At 34.9% G+C, this 24818-nt stretch overlaps 2 protein-coding genes across 2 annotated transcripts in view; one reads left to right on the plus strand and one right to left on the minus strand.

Moving 5' to 3' along the window:
- Nucleotides 1-6473: 6473 nt before the first annotated feature.
- Nucleotides 6474-13265, minus strand: LOC129803796 (transmembrane protein 185B). Its single transcript, XM_055850601.1, has 4 exons — nt 12943-13265; nt 12807-12877; nt 12422-12735; nt 6474-7460 (listed from the first exon to the last, which is right to left on the minus strand). Exons 1-4 carry the CDS (start codon nt 12978-12980, stop codon nt 6840-6842), a joined length of 1044 nt encoding a protein of 347 aa, XP_055706576.1. The 5' UTR covers nt 12981-13265; the 3' UTR covers nt 6474-6839.
- A 2253-nt stretch (nt 13266-15518) lies between these two features.
- LOC129803747 (furin-like protease 2) overlaps nt 15519-24818 on the plus strand; it is a 146017-nt gene continuing 136717 nt past the window's right edge. Inside the window, exon 1 of the mRNA XM_055850518.1 lies at nt 15519-15959. The gene's annotated coding sequence lies outside the window, so the exon portion shown is untranslated. The remainder of the gene's footprint in view (nt 15960-24818) is intronic.

Here is a 24818-nt window from a genome sequence, read left to right on the forward strand (position 1 = left end):
ATCGACTGCGAACATCTTCTCGAATTGGCGGAAAATTGATAGTCGTGAGCTGCTAACCTCGATTGGAACAAGATGTGGAAAATAAGTGACTCAATGCTGTAGTGAATTTTACGATTTTTCGAAAAAAGCTGCAGCCGATGCAGAGGACTTTGACCTGGGGAGGCGACTTTGTAGCCCTACTTTTCGTAAACTTTTCTTAAATTCTAGCACTTAAGGATGGTTTCTTAGACCATCCCTAAGTACCTTTACGGTCTTTAGACCATCTTTAAATCCTTGAATTAAAGAAAAGTTTACGAAGAGCAGGGGTGCAATGCGTGCAAAGTTATCTTCTCTGTACAAAGTCACCCGCATCTACGGTAAATATTTTGGTAAAATGGTTTGTAAAAAGTTAAAATTGGTAAATAGTGAAATATTGGGTCACAGTCAAAATCCCAAAAGCCAAAATCCCGAATTCTTAAAAGTGTCATAGCTACTCCCACGATTGCACCTGCGCTGGATTGAGTCAAAGTGAAATCTTCTGTATCTTGGGAAATTATTCTATACATTTTCCTCTATATAATTACACCCATTTCACGATTTTGAACATTCGGGATTTTGGGTTTCGGGATTTTGGTTTTAGGGATTTTCACTTTCGGGATTTTGGCTTTCGTGATTTTGGCTGCCACTGTGAAATATTATTGACGTATGGATATTTTTTACTTAACATTTTTGCTAAATACGTAACAATTTTATTTTTTACTTATCAAATTAACTAATTTACTTTCCAAATTTACAAATTTAGATACCAAAAAATGTTTTGCCCTTACGAAAAATATCGTCATGATGATTGTCTATTCAACCGCGTGCTGAACTAGAGTCTAACCAAATGGTTATGTCCTAGACACACTTACGACTGAGAAATTTGTCATTCGGATTAAGTCAAGAAACAGCTTAGTTAGTGGAGACGTATTGGGAAGTAAGTGTGTCTTCGGCATTAGGCTTTAAGAATTATCAATTATGGGCTTTAGAGACTATCCGTTACAGTGATTAAACCGACTAAGTCATGTCCAAAAAAATCAAATATTAACATTATGAATATCTTAATTCTTATTTTAGGAATCTAATCCCTGAATTTTGAAACAAAAATTAAAAAAAAGAAAGTTATGACGATACATATATTGCAAACTCTCTTTTTTCATTGTTTAAATATTACAAATTTCAAAGGTGAATTTAAACAATTTTAAAATTAAAAAAATTTAGAACAACTTTGAAAATTTCATTCATCTTTATATTATCCTGTAAATATTTTTGTTTTCTAGCTTGAAAACTTATAGAAATATAAGACTTTAAATCGAACCGCCCTCCAAAGTCGACTCACACATTTAAGATTTAAAGATTTATCTCAAAATATAAGAATACTAAAGCGAATCTACTAAAGATCACTAATTTCTAGGCAACTTTGGATCAATTTCGATTAGCTATGAACTATAACTGTATCCGTAATTATTGAGTTGTTCAAAATTTCAATATATTATCTCAACACCGGTGCCGATCAAAATTCCGGACATCAAAATCCTTTAAGCCAAAATCCTGAAAGCCAAAATCCCGAAAGCCAAAATCCCGAACGCCAAAATCCCGAAAAAGCCAGTTTATATAATTGTTCCTCTCTTTGATTTTAAGCAGTAATATTTTTCCACAAAAAATACACTCCACGAAAAACTATATTTCCTGGCTAATCTACCCCGTTGTGCCCTATGAAGTCACCAGAAAAGATTTAAGAGATTCGAGAAAAACACGAACGAACCCAATAAACCTTTTGTTAATTATGGCTGAGGATTTAAATGTGGAAATCATTAAAACAAAGCAATTTAAAAATTCCTTTCTTGTGCTGTTATAACACTTTTATGTCTGCATAAGGGGTACATGTAGGAAGTGGTGTACACATTATTCTCATAATATCTTTCCCAAGTGTCTACACTATATTCACTAAATTCTAGAAGTTGCAATTTATTTAAATTCAGAATAAACGGAATAAACATAAAGTTTGCAGTATAACAAGTGCATTAGCTTTCATATCACCAGGGAAAGTTTTAGAGAGTGTTAAGCATAAACCTCGTTTCAGGTACAAGTTTTCTGTTCTAAGGTTTCCCATAGTCTTCCTTATGGGCCGGAGGGTGCATGCTTGAATGATTTTCAGTGTATTTCCTGTTAGGATGAAGTGAAATTTTATACGTACACTTGGACGTACATGGTTTGCAATCAAATTAAATCTCATGTTAATTCTGATGTCATTAAATTATAACTTTGGTTTTACCATCCAAAATTGGAATATCTCATGCGGATTCTCCAGCCCAAAACACCCAACGAAAACGATGATGATGGCCAAAGTGGGTGAGAATGTGTAAAGTGTAGCTTAATATTAATATTTATATTCTCCATTTGAGACAATATTTGATAAAGTATTCAAATTTAATCCAATTGTTAGGGATTCCATTCAGTCAAACAGAATGCATTTTAATTAAACACGATAGTTCAAAAGCTCGTAGCATTTAAGCGTCAAGAATAACTCTTAAACTACAATAAGAAAATTTTAAATAAATAAATTTAAATAAAATAGAAATTAAGATTTAGAATATTTTATGAATCAAAACTTTTTAGATTGAGTTGAATATCCCATCCAAGTACAAAGAAATATACATGTATAATTAACACTAAACCTACCGACCGTTTTTGGTAGTTTTTAGGTCAAATGACATACCGCGGTAGGGTAGAATACTCAACCAAAAAATTAAAATTTAAACACTCGAAAATATATTACTTAAAAATATATATCTTAAAAAATTTATAAAGTTTGATAGTGGCATTATACCGTTTAAATATGTGTTAATCTTAAACCGGTCAATATGACCGGGTCTTGGTAGGTTTAATGTTGAATATTTCACTGCATAAAATATTTCAATCGTTATTGAGTCGTTTTAGATTAAGCTTAATGTTCGATTCCGTCTGAGAGTGGTAATAGCGCATCTATGCTTAGCTTCACTTCTAATTCTTAGGACCTAGGGCCCCTGCTAAGGTTCGACAGATACCCTTTATTCCCAGAGATAACTTAAATCAAGTTTGACGTGTAATCTTTATGAAGAAGGTAGTTCAATTTAATTCTTTTCGTCTGATGAGTGCCAGACTATCACCGTAATAGTGGGATATTTTCAACCTCAGCCTGTTTTTTATTTCCGTAAGAAAAATTTACCCATCTAATAAAGGAATTGTCAGGATCTGTGAGCTCTTGGAAAGAGGGTCAGGGATGAGATCTAAAACTACCACCCGTTCCCCTCCTTCAACCAGATTCTCCCTCTGCCACACTGTATGCAGTACGTCTTTACTCGCCCGAGTATAGTCAATAACTAACACTCGCTCTTGTCCGTTTCTTAATTACAGTGTCCGCTCTCTAATCCGGACGAGTTATCGACGGTTACATTTAAAATAATTTTGCGGTTATGTATACATGTGTGTTCAGTAATGAAAATGAATTTACTTATGATGTTTTTGTTTCATAAATGAAGTATAATATAGCATAGAATTCTCTAATTATGTCTATAATTATATCTTTTTAATCTTCTTTAAAACTTTTATTCTAATTCTACAAAAAAAACTTGTATTATATTTTCGAGATGTTGAACAAATTCAAAAAATTCATCCGGATTACGAAGCGGACATCTGTAATATTGTCTCCCAATCATCCGGATAACGAAGCGGGCACTGTAGGGCAGCGGCATTACTTATGGCCAGTCTATAATTGTGGTCACTTCGCAGATATCTTCAATTTTTTCTCACAAATTAATATTGAATAACCACAAAATTAGGAATATTTGATGTGCTATTATTAAATGGAACTTTTAAACTGATTTATTTCATATTTCGGTAGATTTTTAATTATTTTTTGGGAGTTATTTTACTGATGTGCTAGACGGTCAAATATACGTCAAATTGTTAAGAAATTTTGTAATGATCTCACAATTTTTAATGACTAAATTTTATATCTTCAATCGAAAATATTTAGTACTATTTGTCACTTTTTTTCTTAGTAACTATATTTTCATTTACCACTTGATTTTGATGATTTTTTTTTAACAAAAATGTAAAATAAAGACAAGGGCATAAATTATGACCAATTTGATAAGCATTATTAACTTGTGGCCACAGCATTTGACGTGTGGCACCCTCACAGTTGTTTGGTTTAACGAGTTGACAGTTGTATTATTTTGATTCAGTGAATTTGAGTTTTCTAGCAAAAATTTATTAAAATTTTTGAAATTGTAACATAAAATTGTTTATAAATGAGTAGTGTGTATGATGATTTTTTCAATGAACCTGCTTTTTGTTGCAAATAACTTAACTTTTTCTCTTTTTTCCCTCTTAGGACAATGAAAAATGCGAAAAAAATTAAAAGCCCTATTATTGAACTCAAAAGATGCAAGAAGAATTGAGAAGCATAGAGAAGAGTGACCACGATCAGTATTCCAGTCATTTCAGCTGCACCTCCCACACAAACTCTGCATTAAAATCTCCGGAAACTCTTCGGGAGAAACATTTGATCACGGAGTAAATTGGATTTATATATTTTTTAGAAAATATTATTTTAAAAATTGACTTTAACAATCCCAAGTTTTTTTTCGAAGAGATTGATAATTTTGCTAACATTATTGTCGGTTAAGGGGATTATTCTACCATTTTTGGTCGAATAATCTAGTCTAGAATAATCTGAAAATACTTCCGGGAGATGAAAAAGACTGCAATTTTTGGCGTTGGATCATTTATATCCGCTTCCTAATCCAACCCACTCGCTAGGAATGAAATATTTGTCCAATCCCTGATAGATCGTTCATTAAAACGAATCATTCGTCCAGCATCATCCTCTTGTTTCACCAATTCTTTATTCGAGTTATGCACAATTCTTCTTTTGTTGGATAAATTATAGTGTCAGTACTGCAACTTCCCGGTGACCTCTTTGATCTTCCTGTATCATTCAAGCATATTGTCTATTCCAAAGTTTGTGATAACAAGGATGCAAGCAATACCTCAGGGTTGTACCCTGCAATACCAACGAATCCTTTCCGATGAACCTCTTGGCCAATTTTGACACCCCCTGTTGCAAACGAATTCAAAGATCTGTAAAAAATCTATTGTCTAATCTATTAAATATACACAGAAAAAAATTTTTGACTGCTTTACCATGATTTTCATTGTAAATTTTACATTAAACATGTAATCTTGTGTACTAATACACATTTGTGTAATTTGTACACATTTTGTCTGAAAACTGTGTAATTTGTACACCTTTTATTTGGAAACTGTGTAATTTTTCACGAAATATGTAAGAAAATATACAAAACTGTGTAATCATTCTCAGTTGATTACACGGTTTACAATTACATAAAATTTAAATTACACATTTTCAGATTACACGTTTTGTTGAAATACATAATTTGTGTAACTTTACAAGAAAAATTATGGTAAAAAAGCAAACCAACGATTATTCTTGTAAATTTTTTTTACTGTGTAGGAGAAAAATCCCAATTTCAAAGGTGCCCCACTTTCAAAGGTGCCCCACTTCCCCATATGGATCTCTTGATTCCAAAGAATCGCTACTCATCAGTAAACTCAGCTTTTTGCATTTCCATTTTCCATAGTTTCATTAAAATTATTTTTTTCTCCAAATTGCATGGCTCGTTCAAATAAACTCACCATATATGTAGAATTTAATCTTGGATACCAAATTCTTATAATTCAAAATTTGATATCTTATCTTATAAGATACGAAAATAAAGCTGCATCGCTCTGTTAATGACTTATATCATCTGAAAATTTATTAAATTGTCTTTCTAAGTGCATTAGAATCTCAAAATCGCAAAAAAGTCTTTCAGGCTAGTATGATGACACTAGATACTGGAGTGTTTAGTCTAGTGTCTAGTATTTGGTAAAGCAATGCAGTGATAGTGAGTGTTAAGATAAAATTAAATTAATAAGAAAAAACCTCGTGTGTGACATTTCTTTTCGGTCAGCAAAAATCTTTGATACCCAACTACTGAAGGTCCCCATGCAAAATTTTCTGTCACAAAAAGAAACAGACAATTGAACAGGCATAAAGTTGGTAGGATTGACCCTGACCTTCCGTAGTACATGTCTCAGCGTTTTGCAATAGTGGTGCTATCCAATGAAAATTGAAAATGTTTTTTAGTACATTTCTGTTCTCATGTGCTTCTCCATTATCGACTTTTCTTTGTGTTGGTTTCTGTCTCGACTGTTTTCACCAGTCCTCGATGTGTTCTAAAACCATCAAACAGTCGTGAAAAGAACCAACACAGAGAAAAGCCGATTATGTTTCATTGAAAACATGTTTCATTGAAATAGCACAATATTATTTAATCCTATCTTTATTAGCTTTTTTCCTTGACGGCGCAAGCAACCTCCTTGCTCAACAAAGTAAAAGAAGAATGTTTTGAGTAAAATATCTTGATTTAATTTGTTCTAAAACTATATGCTATGACTCTATCATCAAGTATAAAATATTTTGGCGATCAACTAATATACATTTGTTATACTTTCATTAGTGCTAAAGTTATTTGTTAAGAGAATCAACTGCCGTCCCAATTCACATTGGAATTGAGCAATGGAAGAGACTGAGGCGGTCCCTTCGCTGCAAAACGATCATTTATTTACATAACCTAGCAAATATATAACTTTGTGAGAACATTTTGTCCTTCGGTGCTATAGAATTTTGATAGTTTGTGGCTTAAAAGTTCCTTCGAGACCTTTTTTTGTCAACTATATAGGAGAAAGTTGTCCTATATATTCCGCAACTTCTAATCCGGGATGTCGATGTTTATGATGGGCACTACTGGTTTATGATGGTCATTTTTGCTATTCTGTATTTTATGCGCCTTCTTGCCATACAGATGATCCACTTGAACGTGATTAGCTGTGTCCAGTGGGACACTTTGTCCACTATCTATATGATAGGCTATGTTACCGTATTCTTGAAGACATGGTAGGGAACTCAGGATGAACTGGCTGAAGTTCTTCCGGATTCCAAACCACCATTTGTTGCCACCTTTGGCGCTGAAGCTCAGCAGGATTAGGATGAAGAGAGCCAGGAGTAGGGGACCAGCCACTGCTATCAATGGCCAATCTAGATCACCATCGAGCTTATCGGCAATGAGCACCTGGAAGGCCAGGATACACACGACACAGAGTGTATTGCCTATGGCCGAATTGACTGCGGAACGCTTCTGTTCGGCCGATACTTCTGGTGTTCTCAGGAGAATACCACAAAAGATTATGTTATACAGGACACCTATGAGACTTAGACAGAGCACAATCCAGAAGGGAATGAAGACAATCTCCCAACGCCATCCAACAAAATCATCCAGTTTCAACGGCAGAAAAACAAATTGGAGCGTGTTAACAGCCAAAAATAGCTCCAACTGAAAGTTAAGAAAAATCTTTTAACGCATTATCAACATCATCAGCATTGAATAGCGCTAATGAGAAAGAATGCCAAAGAGAAAGAGAAAAAAAGAAAATTCTGATATTTCGCAGCCTATCGGTCTCTCGATGTAAATTGATAAGGTTATATCAAAAGGGGACTTCAATAAGAACTTAATACTATCAATCAATCATTTTTTAATGTTGATTTGTTGAACTAGTTATGTTGTCAAAATTGTTCTACAAATTTCCAAATGACACTTCTTTTTGTTTTTAAATATTCCGATTGATTAGTAATATGTTTTTAAATTTTTTTTAATATTGTTGCCTTTGGTAATTAGAAGAAGTATAAATATACTCTCGAAATAGGGAGGAGAATTGATGCTAAGATACGTAATAGATGAAACATTAAGTTTCCTCAATCCGATTCTTTCAAGCAGATCAACATTTAAGCGTATACTTCGAGAGAAAAAGCCATAAGCAATTAATTAAATCGGAAACACTGTCAAGAGAGAGAACATTTCCGTAGGCTCTGTTTTTCTTGACAAATCGATGCAGATAGGGGAAAGTACTCTCCCTTCGAACGTTCATACCTTCGAAAGACGTGAATTTCTTTTACGTTTCCTAAATACACTCAACTCTTCGTTATGCAGCACTTCGTTATCCGGGTGACAGCTGCCAAACACTGGCGGTTGATATATTCAAAATAATTTTCACTAAACATGAACTTTGTCCAGAGTGAATTAAAGTATTATTAACATTGTATCGAAGTTTTTAATACATAATTGTGATAAAAAATGAAACATAAGCACACCATGAGGAAAATTCTCTTTTTCTTTGTCAGACAGAAAATAAATTTACACTGCACAAAATAGAAAAACCGTTGATCATTCAAAAAACCTAAATGTCATTTTGTCCCCCAGTCAGCCGGATAACGAAGAGTCTACTGTAAGAGATTTCCACATGATTGTGACATAGTTATCATTAATTGATAAAAAGCTAACTAATATTTAATGGAAATGTTCAAGTCTCTTAGAAAAAAATAAAAATAATTCACATTATTCGAAGGTATGAACCAACTTAAAAGCTCTTAACTTATCGACACCATGCATCATTCAACCTATGGATTCCAAATATTAATATCATCTCCATTTCACGACCCCTTTATCATTTACAGAACTTCCTCTTTCGGACATATTCTAAGAACCAAAGTGTCTGTTCTTGGTTCTTTGCATATGTCTTCGGTTGCATCGACCATTGTCGTATCTGCATTTCTTTTGTGTCACAATTTCACGCAAGAGGAACGTTTAATCCTCGCTTGCACCAAATTCAGATGGAAAATAAATACAGATACGACAATGGTTGATGTAACCGGAAATATTTCAGAAACTGTAACGGTCACTTTTCATTTAAAATAAAATAATCTAGTAATTCGTGATTTACGACGAAATTCAGAATAATGGTCACAGTTTCTGTATCTGTGTCAATCCATCTTTCATCCATCTTTCCCCATCCGGTTCAGTCCAGATTAGCCCCTTTTCCCTTTAAGGACGATTGGGTCACCGGTGACCCAATAAGGAATTTTTTTCTACGGTCTTCCTAAAGTTGTGCTTTGCTCTAAAAAATCAGATAAAGTGAATTTTAAGACATTATATTTATCAACTGACTTGGACAAATTTGCATGGCATAACGGAACCAAATAAACTACGGCCGCAATGGCCTATCCTTTCCCCTAGAGAAGAAAATACTTCTGGGTTTCGCATTTAAGTTTTAGATTATTATATTATTTTCGGTCAATAGATTCGATAGATAAAGAAATTAACACCGATTTGACCTTTGGCTCCTTCTCCTTTATTTTCTCATAAAACCGACGTTTCGGAGGGGTTTCCTCCTTTCAACTTTCTCAGATGGAAAAGATTGCTGAGAAAGTTGCATGAGATCAGGGAGGCGATTTGACAAAGACAAAAGGTCAACAACTAACACAATTGAACTGAAAAAATGTTTAACGACTAATTCAAGTAGAAAACAGTTGGCCTAAATCCGATGTCCAGAGAAGTGTTACACCAACAAAATCCCAAATTTTCCCGGGTATTTATTAGAATATTGTTGTTAAATTGTAGAAAACCTTAGCATGAAATTATTATTTTGTTATGTTTTAATGCATCCTCATTAGGAGTAGAGCAATTGAGAGAGACAAGTTTCAGAGACATTTCATGATTTTCAGTAAATAGTAGCTAAACAAAAAATGTAAATCGATTGCCTTGCATAAAAAAAAATTTCCCTCCTTTTTAGCTATTGATGAAGGTGCGTTGTGGCGTCGAAAGCTTTGGCAAAAATATTCGTGTTTTCCTGTCCTGAAAGGATAACCACCCCTGACGCACCCGGAGGGAGTTTATCTACTTGATTCTCAAGATACGTCTTACGTCGGTGCTATTTCAATTGTTGCAGTACTTTTCGGACTTTGCACATTAAACAATTTCAGCAACTGCTCAACAGCGAGTTTAAGTTTTAGTCTCTGATCTGTCTCCGAACAAAATTTCGGAAGATATTAAAGCCACGGGGCTCTACAGTGAGGATACTGGGGTCTTTGGGATTAAGTGGCATGAAACAGCAATCCATCGCACGAGCCGTGACCCTTCACTCAATAGCCTGAGCCATACTGATTGTCTCTCTCTGCCGATTGATAATTTAGATCGGCAGAGGGTTTTACTGACTGTGAGTTTGAATTGAGAGCCAAGCCCTTTCCGTTGCCCACTTTACCTGTGAGGGAAAGACAAATGACTTGTCTTTGCAGGATGGGCTGTCTACAGGACGGATTTGGATCCCCATGTAGGCATGTCTTAACAAAATTAATCATTCAAGATTAAGGGTCCATATCCCTGGATCCTGACTAATAAGATTATAGATAAAGAACCATTGCTCTGATGCAAACTGTCCTCAGAAAATATCTGAATAATACAGTTTCCATGGCCAGTAATTTTCGAACTTGTTGAGAAATTTCCATAAACCCGAAAACAACCAAATGGATGGCTTTTCATTTGATGTGGTAAATTTACCACAAGGAAACGTCGGTCGGGGAAAGTTTACCTAAGAAAAAATCAGTTTTCCCAAAGCTTTTGGCTCGGTCTCAAAGTCTACCTCCGTGATCAAATCTACTCTTTTCTTTCTTTGACATAGGATCTTATTGGTTTGCAACGGAAGTGTGCAAGAACCGTTTGAAACCGAACGAAAGTCATATGAAACTTGTACGTCAATGGTCAAAACACACTTATTTTGACGTTTATTCGGCTTCAACGGTTCTTGCACACCCCTGGTTTACAAGGTATAGGATCTGGGGCAATGCACTTGTATATCGAGCTATATTCTCAGTTTCTTCAGAACTATTTTTATTCTGTTTTTCTTGTATGAAATCAAAATGAAAACTTCAGGTGGGAATTAAGTCCTTTATATCATAGTAGTATAGGCAATAGTATTTAGAAGGTTAGAAGGGGGTTAGGGACGAGATATCAACCTGCCTCTCGTTCCCGTTTTCCAACCACTATCTCCCTCTGGACTGTACATGCGTCACACGCCCTTTCAGGTCGATGATCAATCGGAGACTAATCACTCTCTCGTCCATCTCTTTGTTCTTACCCTCTCTTCCCCATGATCGCAGCATGAATCAGAGGTGGCAAACCTTATTGTCCATAATGTATGCAAGAGGGAGGGAAGTGGTAGTGATGTGATGATATTCCATCACCACACACAGGGACAGGCCATCTCCATGGATGATATGGTGGCATTAAAGGATGCCGAAAGGGAATGAGCCCACCGGGTTTGGTAGTCGGCTAGTCTGTGGCTTACAAAAATAACCGAGGACTAGGAAATTCAGGCATGAATACCCTAGGGGTTTTGGTCCAACAAGGTTACTCTTATTGACGGATCATGATCAACTAACGGCCTATAGAGAGTGCATCATATGAAAGCACATATCTCTCTGTATAAAGACTTATGCTCGTCTGAAGGCATGTTCGCGGTAGGCCTTTTTAAAGATGCATATCCTGTACCTCCCATTCAGAGAGTGAAGGTACAAGGCCCATTTTATACCCAATCGGCCTTTGGGGATTTATAATAACGGCAGGGACTTTAGTCGTGGAACCGATTAGTCTTACACTTGGGATTTCTTTGTGAGACTTATGAGACCGGTTCTAATAATATCTAAATAATCCATCAGTTTAGGAGAATAAAAGGATCACCTCTTGAATATTCGTTTTTACTAAGGAATTGTGGGGGATACATTTTCTCCGGATGCGTGAAATATGTTCATTCCACTACTCTTAGTAAGAATAGTCCAGTATTTTCAGCTGGTACATAAATCACGCCTCTTCATTGTTATTTTTCCTAAAAACGTATAGTAGTTATTATTAATCGTATTGAGCGTGTCGAGGCCTAAAATTAAGTTTGTTTTTCCCAAAAACGGGCCACGTCAATGGCAACTATACTTAGATTTTTTAAGATTGTTTAAAATCGGGGATTTGATACCTAGGCTTAAGATGCCCTATATATCCCGCGCGTGCCTTTCTTGGGTTTAAAATAAATTTGTTGTAATCATGAACTCAAGTAATCTTCTGGGCGACATCCCATCATCTTTAATAGACAGTAGATGCCTTTCTCTGTGTGCAACTATGCTTGACGACATGAGATCCCTTAATCCACATGAGGCAGGGGACAATGGGCAAACACAGAAGTAGAGGGTTGTTCTAGTCATGGCTAGAAGCACTTCAGAATTACACCCCTGTTACCTATCCCAGAGCCCAAGTAAAATAACCAGCGTTTTACCCATAAGGATGATATCTACCTGTTTTTAGGGAGTTTTGTTAATGACGGTCTGCAGACTTCAGAAACTAACAATGACCAATGATTATGAAGAACCTTCTAAAATGTAAAGACATTTATGGGATGCTGAATTTTCAATCCTCACCTCGAAGGATCTGTCGTGTTTCACAGCCCAGACGCAGGCTCCAACACTGGCCACGCTGCCGAAGATAAGGGGAATGAAGACAAGGACCCATAGGTGATTCCCAGAGCTCAGCTGGTCGCAGGAAAGGAGTTCAAACATGAGGAGCATTAGATGGAGCGACAGGGAGATCAACATCGCCTTGAAGTGAGCATAAGAGTCTCCTTCGACGCGGTAATGTGGATACCTGCACCAAACAATGGCACCTACAGTAGCCCCCAAAGTGGCGATAGCTTTCCATATCCACAGAGGACTGAAGATGGCCCAAAAGGGCCAATCTAAAAGGAACAAGGGTTCAAAATTAACCTTCCGGACAAATGTCTCGGGTCAGGGAAGCTGTTTAGTCTACCAATGAATCCATCGATGCGTAAACAAAAGAGGATTGTAAAGAGAAAGAGACTGCTGTGGACAATGAATTTGCTGCAAGATACCAAAAAAATGAGGTCAACAGGGTAAAATTTATGAATGTAGGAGGCACTTTTCACCTTGGATTGAAGTCCTTAATCAGTGACTGTAGATTCATCGTTGGATATCAACCACTGGGAACCCTATCTCAGAGCATTTTGTGGATTGAGGTACTTTGGGGAGTGGAGAGTGTGGATAGGAAGATTTTTTTTGTGTGAAGTAGGTGATTTATCAATAATTTCACTATCTTTTCGCAGAGTTACAGAAATATCACAAATTTTCATGCGTCAACTAAAGTTACTACAAAATGTGACATTTTGCTCAGTTCAAATGAGACGTTTTTACAATGTCAAGTTTTTGTAGCCACATGTACGGTGCAATTTCAATATGTCAGCACGGTCAGCTATATTTAAAAATTAAAAATTATCGAGATAGTAAATTTTTAGTAACAATTCTAATAGACCACATAGACCACCATAAATAACTGAGATTTACCAACGAAATGTATTTATAGTACCAATAGTGATGTATTGAATGCATTCTCAATATTAAATAGAATATTATTTTTTAAAAGAAATCTACGATGTGGAAACGTCGAAAGTTTGAACACGAATTCAGCGCCCCTATTTCCAATTACCCGGAATACTTTAAGGGGGTTCCCCTAATTATGAAGCTAGAATTGAGCTGTTTTTTGAGATTGTTTTTCGAACACAAAGAAACGACCAATCTTCTTTAAATATTTCGTATATGTTTATATATATTTAGAACGTATTTAAATATGTATATTGAATGTTTTTTTTCTTGATTTTCAAGGTCAAGAGTTAAAAATGCTCTAAAGAGCACATTTATCAAGCGAATGGTATCATTTTTGGTCTTGCTGAAAAGGTTTTGGAATTCGCGATAGAACTGAACAAGTTCCAATCGGTTTTGAACCGGTTCATAACCGATAACGATAAAGAAAATTTCCCTTAGCCCCAAAGGACGAAACTAAAAACTTCCAAAACACAGAAAATTTCCCTTTGTCCCAAAGGACGAAACTAGAAACTTCCCAAAACACAGAAAATTTCCCTTTGCCCCAAAGGACGAAACTAAAAACTTCCCAAAACACAGAAAATCTTCCTCTGCCCCAAAGGACGAAACTAAAAATTTCCCAAAACACAGAAAATTTCCCTTTGCCCGAAAGGACGAAACTAAAAATTTCCCAAAACACAGAAAATTTCTCTTTGCCACAAAGGACGAAACTAAAAACTTCTCAAAACAAAGAAAATTTCCCTTTGCCTTAAAGGACGAAACTAAAAACTTCCCAAAACAAAGAAAATTTCCCTTAGCCCCAAAGTACTATACTAGAAACTTCCCAAAACACAGAAAATTTCCCTTTACCCCAAAGGCCGAAACTAAAAATTTCCCAAACACACAAAATTTCCCTTTCCCCGAAAGGACAAAACCAAAAAAACTTCCTAAAACACAGAGAATTTCCCTTAGCCCCAAAGGACGAAACTAGAAACTTCCCAAAACACAGAAAATTTCCCTTTGCCCCAAAGGACGAAACTAGAAACTTCCCAAAACAAAGAAAATTTTCCTTTGCCCGAAAGGACGAAACTGAAAACTTCCCAAAACACAAAAAATTTCCCTTTGCCTTAAAGGACGAAACTAAAAACTTCCCAAAACACAGAAAATTTCCCTTTGCCCCAAAGGACGAAACCAAAGATTTCCCAAAAGACAGAAAATTTCCCTTTGCCCTTTGGTTGGGAAAGCGGTTATCGAAATGGTGGCTATGAATATTTTTCGTATTTATTTTGAGGCGTTTTAGGCCCTCCACCGTTTCTGCTACGTGCCTACGAAAATGGGCACCAACGAGGCAGAGATTGTGTTTTACAGCCTCTGTACTACGGGAAGAAGAGGTTCAGATTTCTCAACCTTGTTCCCGGTTCTTTGCCACCTGATTAGGTTTCCTCTTTACTGAGCACTACTCAAGGATCCTTCCTCGCCATTTCTTCCGTGATCATGTCTCTGATCATATCGTGGCGCTTGATCCTTCTGTTTTTAGTATGGGTACAGAGACCTAAAATGTGGCCAAGCGTCTTGGGTAGACCGCCACATCTCCTGCAGTTTATTGACTAGTGATCCAAATATCTGGCTGTGGCAACCTTGTTGCCAAGATGAGTTCTTGTAAGTTATTAATGGTAATGAGAATAATTACAATACAATATTATCTCCAAATAACTAACAATTCCTAACTGATATTCTTTTACAAAGCCATTTTGTACTCTAAATTTAACTGTGTTCTCAAAGTACACGCGGATTTTGTTTATACTTCAAGATGATTCTTCTGTTTTTGACATTTACAGCATGTCAAACGTGACGTAAACCACTGCAGCCAACTGTAGCGAATAATATCGAAAAGCGCGGGAATATGAAATTGATCGACAAAGAACGTTGGAAAAGAAGGACACTTTGTATTTCAATTCGAATTTTTGTACAAAAGCTGTTAAATATGCAATCATAGCTTGGGGTTCACTTTGTGTAGTATTTTAGTTAATTTCATCAATTCCAATACTAACTAATCGACATGGTTGACAAAAGCCGTAGTTGGCGTAGTACTAGAGTAGTCGATGGTTTTTCGTATGTTCGAAAATTGAATAAAATTCATCCAACCAACCTGTCAATTGGCATTTTAGCAGTAGTGGTGGTGGTGAGAGAATGTCTCAACTTTTGTAACACGAGATTTTGAGGGAAAAATTTTCGGGCGTGTGCTTGTTTCGTGCCCAAAACACAAAGTGAGAGACACCTTAGTGACTCCCGCGATGTGCTAAAGTGCGAACAAAGTGTGCAAATAGTGGACTTTTTGGAATGGTTTCCCCTCTAGATCGTTTTGCCTAAGAGAAAAATAAAAGAAAAAAAGGAAAATATTGTGTGTAGGAAAAACACCCTTGCTTATCCTCTCTCTTTCTCTCTCTCTCGCTTTTTATCATCCTTCGCGAATTTTGTGACAAGGATACAAATTTTACATCCTTTAAAATTTTTCGAGTGTTTCGCGATGGTTTCCGCAACTTCGGTCTTCAATTTCTATGCAAACCAGCAAAAGGAGTGATAAAAAGTAAGTGAAAAGTATTGCAATTGGGTTTTTAATGTTCCTATTTTTTGGTTTTTTTGGGAATAATTACGTTGGATTTTGTTGTAAGGATGTCTCTGTCTTGCTCGCTCTATCGCACGACGTCATACACCCCAGGAGGGGGCGCCCCAGTGAACTAGGAAAATTACATAGAGAAAAGTTCCATTGCAATTGTTTACCCAACAAAGTAGTCAAAATATACGTCCCTCGTTCAATTTACATGGCGCGTTTCCCATTTCCCGTCATTCAGAGGAAAACTTGTGCGAAAAGCTAATTTGTTGCACAACGCAGCAATCGGTGGGAAAAAAAGAAGGCCAAGTTTTTTGTGTCAAGACGACAGAAAGCAGAAGAAGAATCAAAATCTTAGTTAAAATTACTCAAAAAAGAACACGCGAAACTGCATTAAATGTTGATTTCTGAGAAACTTTCTAACCTCACCTAATCAAAAGATCGATCATCTCCTACGTTGACTAAAAACGCAGGAAATAATTTATGTTTTTGTTTCAAAATATAACGAATTAAAAAAAAAAAACAAAATTTCGTGATTAATAGCAGACGTTGGAGTGAGAAAGGCGAGACGTCCCCACAGACCTTACAAAAAACCGATGCCTTTTTAATCGACAGGAAAAAAAGTACCAATAAAATCGCAATTTAGACAGTAAAATTACTTCGTGAGACTACAAAATTATTGGCAATTTTATTGTCTATCTCACTCACTCAATTCCCCCACTACCAACACTTTTCAACACTTGCCCAACCACAATTTCACATTTGCGGATATTCCTTGGTGTTAGTGCTAAAAATTTGACGTTTGACTAATTTTTTCAAGTTTCTTTCGGGACCAAAAACACTCCATTGAAAATTTCTAGTACCAACCCAAAGCCCTACATTGCAATATTGCCAGAAAAGTACCCGGTACAACCCAAGAAACTTCCCAACAAGGGAAGTGTCCATCTGTGAAAATATAAAAGTCATTGCGTGATATTTATTTTTGTTCAAAGTAGGACAGTTATAAAATGACTTTTACTTTTTTTCACTTCTCTCTGTAAAACAACAAATTGATTGTCCAAAATAGTTTTTTTCTTACCCAGATAGTGGAATTTATAGACCAGCAATAAAAATGAAATCTTCCCTCTGAGCGGATGATTCATGTGCCACTATAGCCCCAACAAATAGTTATTAGGGATAAATTTGTGGTCGATTGTGGTTTCAATATAGGTTTTATTTGCCAAAAATTTCAGAGACAATTGATGTTCATTCTCAATCAAAATTTAATCCTATAGAAACCTTGGAAAAAACAGAATGGACGAATTGAATTCAAAGAAAAGACCGAAAACATACAAAGTCACTCCACAAAAAGTAAAGTAGCTGCCTCATGCCCAAGACACGCTTACGGCTTAAGCCGAGAGACCGCTTAACGTAGTTATAGCAAGAATTAACGGAAACACTAGACACTAGACCTTTCTTGACTTTCGCAATTTTATTCTTTACGACCGTCGTTTCGAGGATTCTGTGTCGATCAGTCGATCAGTCGAATGGTGAACTTCAAAGTGCAATCTGTGATCCAAGTCCAAAAAAGTGTAACCATTTCCTGCCTGTACGTGATTTTCCTAACAAAATTCGACACCTGATGAAGAGAACATTCATCTTCGAAACGCCGTAAATCGGTAAATTCTTGCTACACCCCATCGGATCGAAATTCTTCACATAACGTAGTTATAATCAAAATAATCACATTTTATAATTTATGTAAATACTTGAAATTGTAAAACTGTTATAACATGTACAAAATTTGGCATATACGATCAGTTATTCAGTAGTTTCTGCCGTTTACCTGATGAAAACGGTAGTGAAGTCGGCGGCAGCCGCAATCAGGCATAGTGAGAGAATAAATTGAATTAAATTGAATTGAATAATGATTTTGTAGTAGGACTGTTGAGCCTGGAAGAGTTGGAGGGAGAAAGCCCGTCCTGACGAAGACTCTTCTAAGCCAATGGTACCAATCACTGTTCAGTTGGGGTGTAATCTTGAGGGGTGCTATAACTGCGGCTAACTTCAAGTTACGACATAGCTATAATTCCGCTAGATGGAGTTGTGAGTGCTCGGCTAGTTATTCCGAAGGCACAATCGAATCGGCTCCTCAGTCGGTCTTCACCAGTGAAGCGAGGAAGACGTTGGATTCGTGGCCTTCTTGGAATGGGCAATGGGGCTCAATCTCCGGGAGGCTAGCGATTAAGGGTGCTCTAGCATGTTCTGGTGTGGAGCCTGTAGCATTCGTGCTACAATATGACTAAATTCCCATCATTTTCCTATTAAATAAGCTGTTTATCGTCTGAAGCCGAGAGACGGATTATTCAGAAAATAATGGTAATGTAATCTGTAGGGGAATTCTGTAACAGTATGACAATGACATATGACAAATTTTCACGGTAAATTTTGGAGTAGGCCAACATTAAAGTCCAATTAGCATTTAATGGGCACTGTAAGCAACTCCGTGAAGCTCCCAGTAATTAATATGATTCGGATTTTTAATTACTTCTTCCGAATTTACCATATGGAAATTTTTAAATTTGTCATATGACATTATCATACTGTTGCAGAACTCCCATAGGGTAACGTGTGGTATTTCGGGACACTTTTTAGCACTTTCAAGTTTCAAACAGCTTAACGACTTATCAAATAATTTTTTTCTTTGTTGATATAAATATTTATGTTCCTTATGCTATCCAGAATAAGACACTTATCAAAAATATTTCAAAAAAATGTATCATTTTTACGAAATGGCAAAAAATGTAAAAAAGTAAGAGTGGTATATTTCGGGACAGTTGGGTATTTCAGGACAGACAAAAGTCCCTATTGTGCAAATAAATTTCATCGAGCCTGATTATTTACCTTTAAATAGAAGTTCCAAACTTCACTATTTCATAAAAATTTTGTTCAAATTTCACTTTTAAAGTGACTTGAATCGAAAAAAAACTAAGCAGTGTTTGTGTTGACATCTGCAAAATTGACCACACTGAAGGTTTTGCAAAAATTGAAATGTGACACTCACAATTCACGCGTATTTCACACTTTAAATTAAATAAAATTCCAGAAGTTTTATGTTTATTGAATACGTAAAGAGCTTAATATTTCATATAGAACTTAAAAATAATTAGAAAACAAATATTTATAGGTTTTTTGATGTGTTCCAAAATACCCATATTATGTCCCGAAAAGTATCTTGTGCAGAAATACCACACGTTACCCTAATGATCATTATTAGGTGTGATTCCTTCTAATCACACTTATTTTGATTATAATTACGTTAAGCCTTCTCTTGGTTTAAGTCGTAAGGGTGTCTAAGGCTTTATAGAACGAAAACTTTCGCAAGACTTTTTATACCCCTTTAAAGGCTTATAGTGGGAATTTCGTCTTGAAACTTTTGTAAAAGCTCTTAAGCCCTTTGAGAGTGCGTCACTTTGCTTTTAGTAGTGGCAATGACAGAACCAAAAGCGCTATATATGGATTAGAAGAATTAAGATTTATTAAGATTAGATTAAATAATATTAAGAAAAAAATGCTTCTTAGGCCGGTTAATTTGATTGATACGTCCCGTCTACCACATTAAGTACTTATTAAGTAAGGTAATAACTACTTAGCGAATGACTTTTTCAAAAGCCTTAATTAAGAACTTAGTATTAAGGATGAGTTATGCCATTTCATTTTCGCTACACTCCGCTCTGAAATGTATCTCATTTTCATATATATATTTTTTTAAACCTCAGTGTTCTACTACTTCTTAATATTAATTCATTCAGTTAAGAACTTATTGAATAAGGTAAAGGCCCTGTAGTCGGCCGGTTCCTTGACTCAGCCAGTGGAATAACTTGATCAGTTTTTTAACGTTTTATGGTTAATTTCTATGAAATTCTTACTGATTTGCATTGTGCATAATAAAAGTAGACTTCATAATGTTAGACTGGTTAGACCATGAGGAGCTGAGAGCAAAAAAACGCTATTTTAATAGGGAAATGCATACGACTTAAAGTTTTTTTTTGCTCTTAACGCCTCATATTAGGAAATCTAAGTAAATTGAACAAATAACCCCATTGGCTGAGTTGAGAAATCGCCCGACTGCAGGGCTTTTACCTTATTTAATAAGTTCTTAACTGAATGATTTAACTTTAAGAAGTTGCAGAGCATTGAAGTTCTTAAATAATAATAAATGAAAATGAGACAAATTAGAGATATGGCGAGCCGTGAAAATTAAATGGCATGATTCATCCTTAAGGTTCTTGACATACTTAGGACTTAAGCTGTTAAACGGTTTAGTAGAAAATAATAGAAATGTGGTTTTAACATTATTCCGAATATAATTACGCTAAGCCGCCTCCCGGCTAATCCTCAGGTCTGTCAAGATCCTAACACTAATAAATACTTAATTAAGGATTTTGGGGCTTCCACAAAAGTTCTCACTAAGTAGTTGTGATTAAAAACATGAAAAGTATTTCTACTAAGTTAAAGTAGTTAATTAAGGTCTTTCGAACTTTAATGGAAATAAAACAGTATTTGTTTTTTAAATATTTATTCATTATTTCTTATTTCTCAAATAAAAGCTTATAGAGTGAACAATTTTATCTAATTTTATTTAAATATTTTAATATATTTTCTTTATTATTTAATGGAATATGAGATAGTTGTTAAAAGTTACGTTTCCATACTGCAAATTCAGGGCATGAAAGTAAGGACTAACAGAGTTTGGGGATTTGTGGTCAAAATTACATTCTTACTCAGAAAATTCTTTATCCATTTTATCTATTTCAGCCAATTTAAGTTCATTAAAAGCGCTAATGGCTTTGGCACACCTTTTAGATCAGGAAAATTTCATGAAGTCGAAATTCGAATCCCTTTCATTCTCACGTATTTTGCATATGACTATCTCATTCTTTCGCATACCAAATTCGATTGAGCTAAATTAAATTTGGAGTTATGTTTAAAAGAAGAAGAAGAGTGCGAGGGAATGAGATAGACATATGCAAAACATGTGAAAAAGAAAAGGATTAGAACTTCGACTTCATGAAATTTTCCTGATATAAAAGGTGTGCCGGAGTCATAAGGACTGTTTTCGCAACATGATTCTTTATGTCTCCGGCACACCTTTTAGATCGGTAAAATTTCATGAAAGTAAAATTTGTGTCTCTTTTTTTATCGAAAGACTTGCATAAGTCTATGCCACTCTTTCCGACTCGAAATTAGACTGAACTAAATTGAATTTGATCTGATGTTAAAGGGAAGAAGAAGAGTATGAAAGAATATGATATACATATGTAAATTTTTAAGAAAAAAAGGATGTAAATTTTGACTTTATGAAATATTCCCGATCTAAAAGGTGTGCCGGAGCCATTACCCTTAAGATTCAAGTTAGAATTGAATTTACATGCATTCCGAGTTATAAACATTCTTGGGTTCGCAACCCATGCTTGAGCTAATTTCAATCGGTTGTGAATCGGTAATGAACAAGTTCATAACCGATAACTAATTTTTGTCGGAAATTTAATTATAGTACTTCTAAGGTATTTTCGACAATGTTTTGAGCGATTTCTAAATCGTTTCAAAGCGATTGTAAACCGGTAATGAGCCAATTATGTTCCGATAAGTAATTTTCACCCAAAATTATTGTTTGAAAAACAATTTTATCACTCTTAAAACAATTTAGTAGGATCTTTTGAGTGTTTTATAAATTTGTTCAAATCGGTTGAGAAACGGTAAACGGTAAATGATGCGAAGGTATTTTTGAGGTACAGCAAGTCACGAGTTCTAGCACTTCGCAAAGCCAGAATAGTTTTGCCACCTGTTTTTTTTTATGGTAGTGCAACATCGAAATACTTTCTAAAGATCTAAAATTTCAAGTCATTTTAAATAAAATTCTATAATAAGGTAAAGTGCCCTCAAGTCGACCAGTTCCTCAATTCGACTGGTAAAGTTATTTATTCAATTTATGCATATTTTCACAAATATTTTGCATATGATCTAACATTAATAGGTTAATTATTCCATAAATAAATACGAATCAGTGACAATTTTATAGAAATTCACCATTAAAACATTCAAACATTGAACACCAGTCGAATCGAGAAACCGATCGACTCGAGGGCACATTACCTTAACCCATAATTTAGCAATTGTGTGAAGGCGTCGACCTCGAGGCAGACCTAGGACAAGGTGGCTGAATCAATTTCAGAATCTTGCCTTGGAACGCCTTGGGATCGAACCCGAACATCTTTCTGAAGTGGCGGAGGATCGAGGGCTCCTAATTTAGATGTCATGGGCCCGCGACCCCAATAGGGATAAGCAGTTTAAAATGATTATGATAATGAATATAGAACATTTAGAGATTTTTGTTACTATGAGTAAGCCACAAGGAAGCATCAATCACAATCGCTTTTTCCTTCTCATTTCTTGAAATCGGTAGTCAAAACTTCTCGAAAACTGCTTTACCGATTGCTTTGAAATGTTGTACACTTCAAAATACGACAATTAGGTATACTCTAACCAAAGATTTTGATTTTCTCTAATGATTAAACAAGGAAGACGTGCTAGAATTAACTTTTTAAGGAACTTACGTGTTTGAGATTAAAGAAATCCTCAGAAGAAACAAATTGAAGTCATTGGTATGTTATATCATTAAATCTGAATTGTTTGCCTGGATTAATTCTAAGAAATCTGAAAATAAAAGAATTTGTTGAACATGTTTTCCAAAGAAACAAAATTATACAGCTTTAAATGGACAAAGACAGTGAGATGAAAAAAAATGCCCGTTAATATTGAGGTCGTTGAGTATCGGAAGCCGATATTTCTTACTATTTCATTACTGAGGGGAGACTGATGGGATTATGTTGGAACTTTCAAGACTTTTCGAATAAATCCAACCTTGTCAAAATCCATTCAGATCTAACCCCTGTAAAGTAATCTAAATATGATCTTGGAAAACTCAAAATTTAATTTAATTTAGGGTAAGTGTGCCAAATTCCGGCCAGCTTGCAATTTCGGCCACCTTTTTTGTTCCTTGAATCTCCATGAACTTTTATATTTTACGTACTTTAGAGATTATACGCAAAAAGAATAACAAAAAATGAAGCTTCGACAAACGAGATGACGTGAAAAATATATTGGAAGAATTCCCGAAGGGCAAGGAACTATGAGAGTGAAGGTGGCCGAAATAGGGCACCAAAGCTATGTATATATTTTTATTGATTTTAAAATGTATCAAGAATGATTTTATAGTAAATAAAGACGGTAAACTCTTTACAAAGTTCCCAGCAACACTCTTTTAGAAGAAAGAATAGAAAAAATCAATTTGTATTTAAAATATTACACTTCAAACTTGAGACTTTGACGCTTGCATGCAACTATGCCGAAATTTGGCACACTTACCCTAATTCAAATTAAAATTTTCTATACGACTTTGTCGTTTTAGTACAAAAAAAATCCCATCAATATGCACCAATTCATTTTGTAATAAAAATTGTAAATCAAAATTTGATAATTAAAAATACCGTACTACACTGATTGAGCGGCTAATAATGAAGTTCAGTACATCACATATCAATTTATTATGTTATATTAACTACACTTTATCAATTTTCCCCTATTCATTTATTCATAATTATCTTTGAAGCCAATTTATAGTTCATAACATATAAAATTGCCATCAATCAAGTAATTCTTGATGATAGACAAATATCTATGAAGTATTTTGCAAAAAATAAATGTTTGAAAGATATATAATATTTTTTTATTATAATAGTGCACTGAAAGTTGATTTTTACCAAATGATAATTGGGATAATTGTTTAACAATCAATAATCCCAGGGCAACTTCTTATGGAATACAACTGGAATACCTTCCAGAGACTCAAAGAATTTAATTATAAAAGAATAAAGAGACTCAAAGTGTTTAATTTAAGAACGCCTAGCTATCTAATTCTAAAATATATTGACAGGAGCTTTTCCCGACACATTCAAGATCTACTCAAGAACTTTTAGAAATTTGGATAAGAATAATAATTCTGTACAATTTTATTATGAGAAAGCATTAATCCTTTCAGGACTGTAAATGACTAGACAAATAATTGTTGTTTCAACCCAAATATATCGCAATTTACCTTAAAGCCTGCAAGAAACTGGAATTTATACAATGTGAAAAGGATGAAAAGTTTCAATTACCCTATATATTTTGAGATTAGAAGACACTTCAAAGTTTAACGGTATAGTATTTAGTTTCAAAATGAATTATTTTCCATTTTATGTTTAAAAGTGATGAAGCTCCACATATTACAAGTTTCGCAAAAGTTGTAGCTTCTGTTTTTAGAACCTTTTAGCCAAATTTTAAAAAATGTTTATTTGTTTATAATAAAAGCATATAAGACAGTGCCCATGTTTTTCACGGTCACAAGCATCATAATGACTAAATTTTTCTTATGTTACTAAAGTCTATTACTTAAGTCACATTTATTGAAAAACATACGAAAAATTTAGTCAATATGAAGTTTGGGAAAGTGCAAATCATGGGCACTTCCCCCTATAATTTCAGATCAACCTTTATTAACATATTTTTTAATATTTAATGCTTTAAATTATTTTAGTCACATCGAACAGTTTAATTGGGTGCAAATTTGAATGAAAGCTCTCGATGCATTTGAAGCTCTAGCTAATCCGGGAACGCACTGGAAATAAAATATTACTCAATGTAGTTAAAATTTTAATTAAATGTGTTTGAAAAAAATATTTTGATTAGTAAAATAATCTGGACCGGGAAAAACTGAAGCCTCATTAGTAGAAAATTACAAATAATCAATACAAA

Source organism: Phlebotomus papatasi, chromosome 2, assembly GCF_024763615.1.
Source record: "Phlebotomus papatasi isolate M1 chromosome 2, Ppap_2.1, whole genome shotgun sequence".
In the NCBI taxonomy this organism is placed as follows: Eukaryota; Metazoa; Arthropoda; class Insecta; order Diptera; family Psychodidae; genus Phlebotomus; species Phlebotomus papatasi.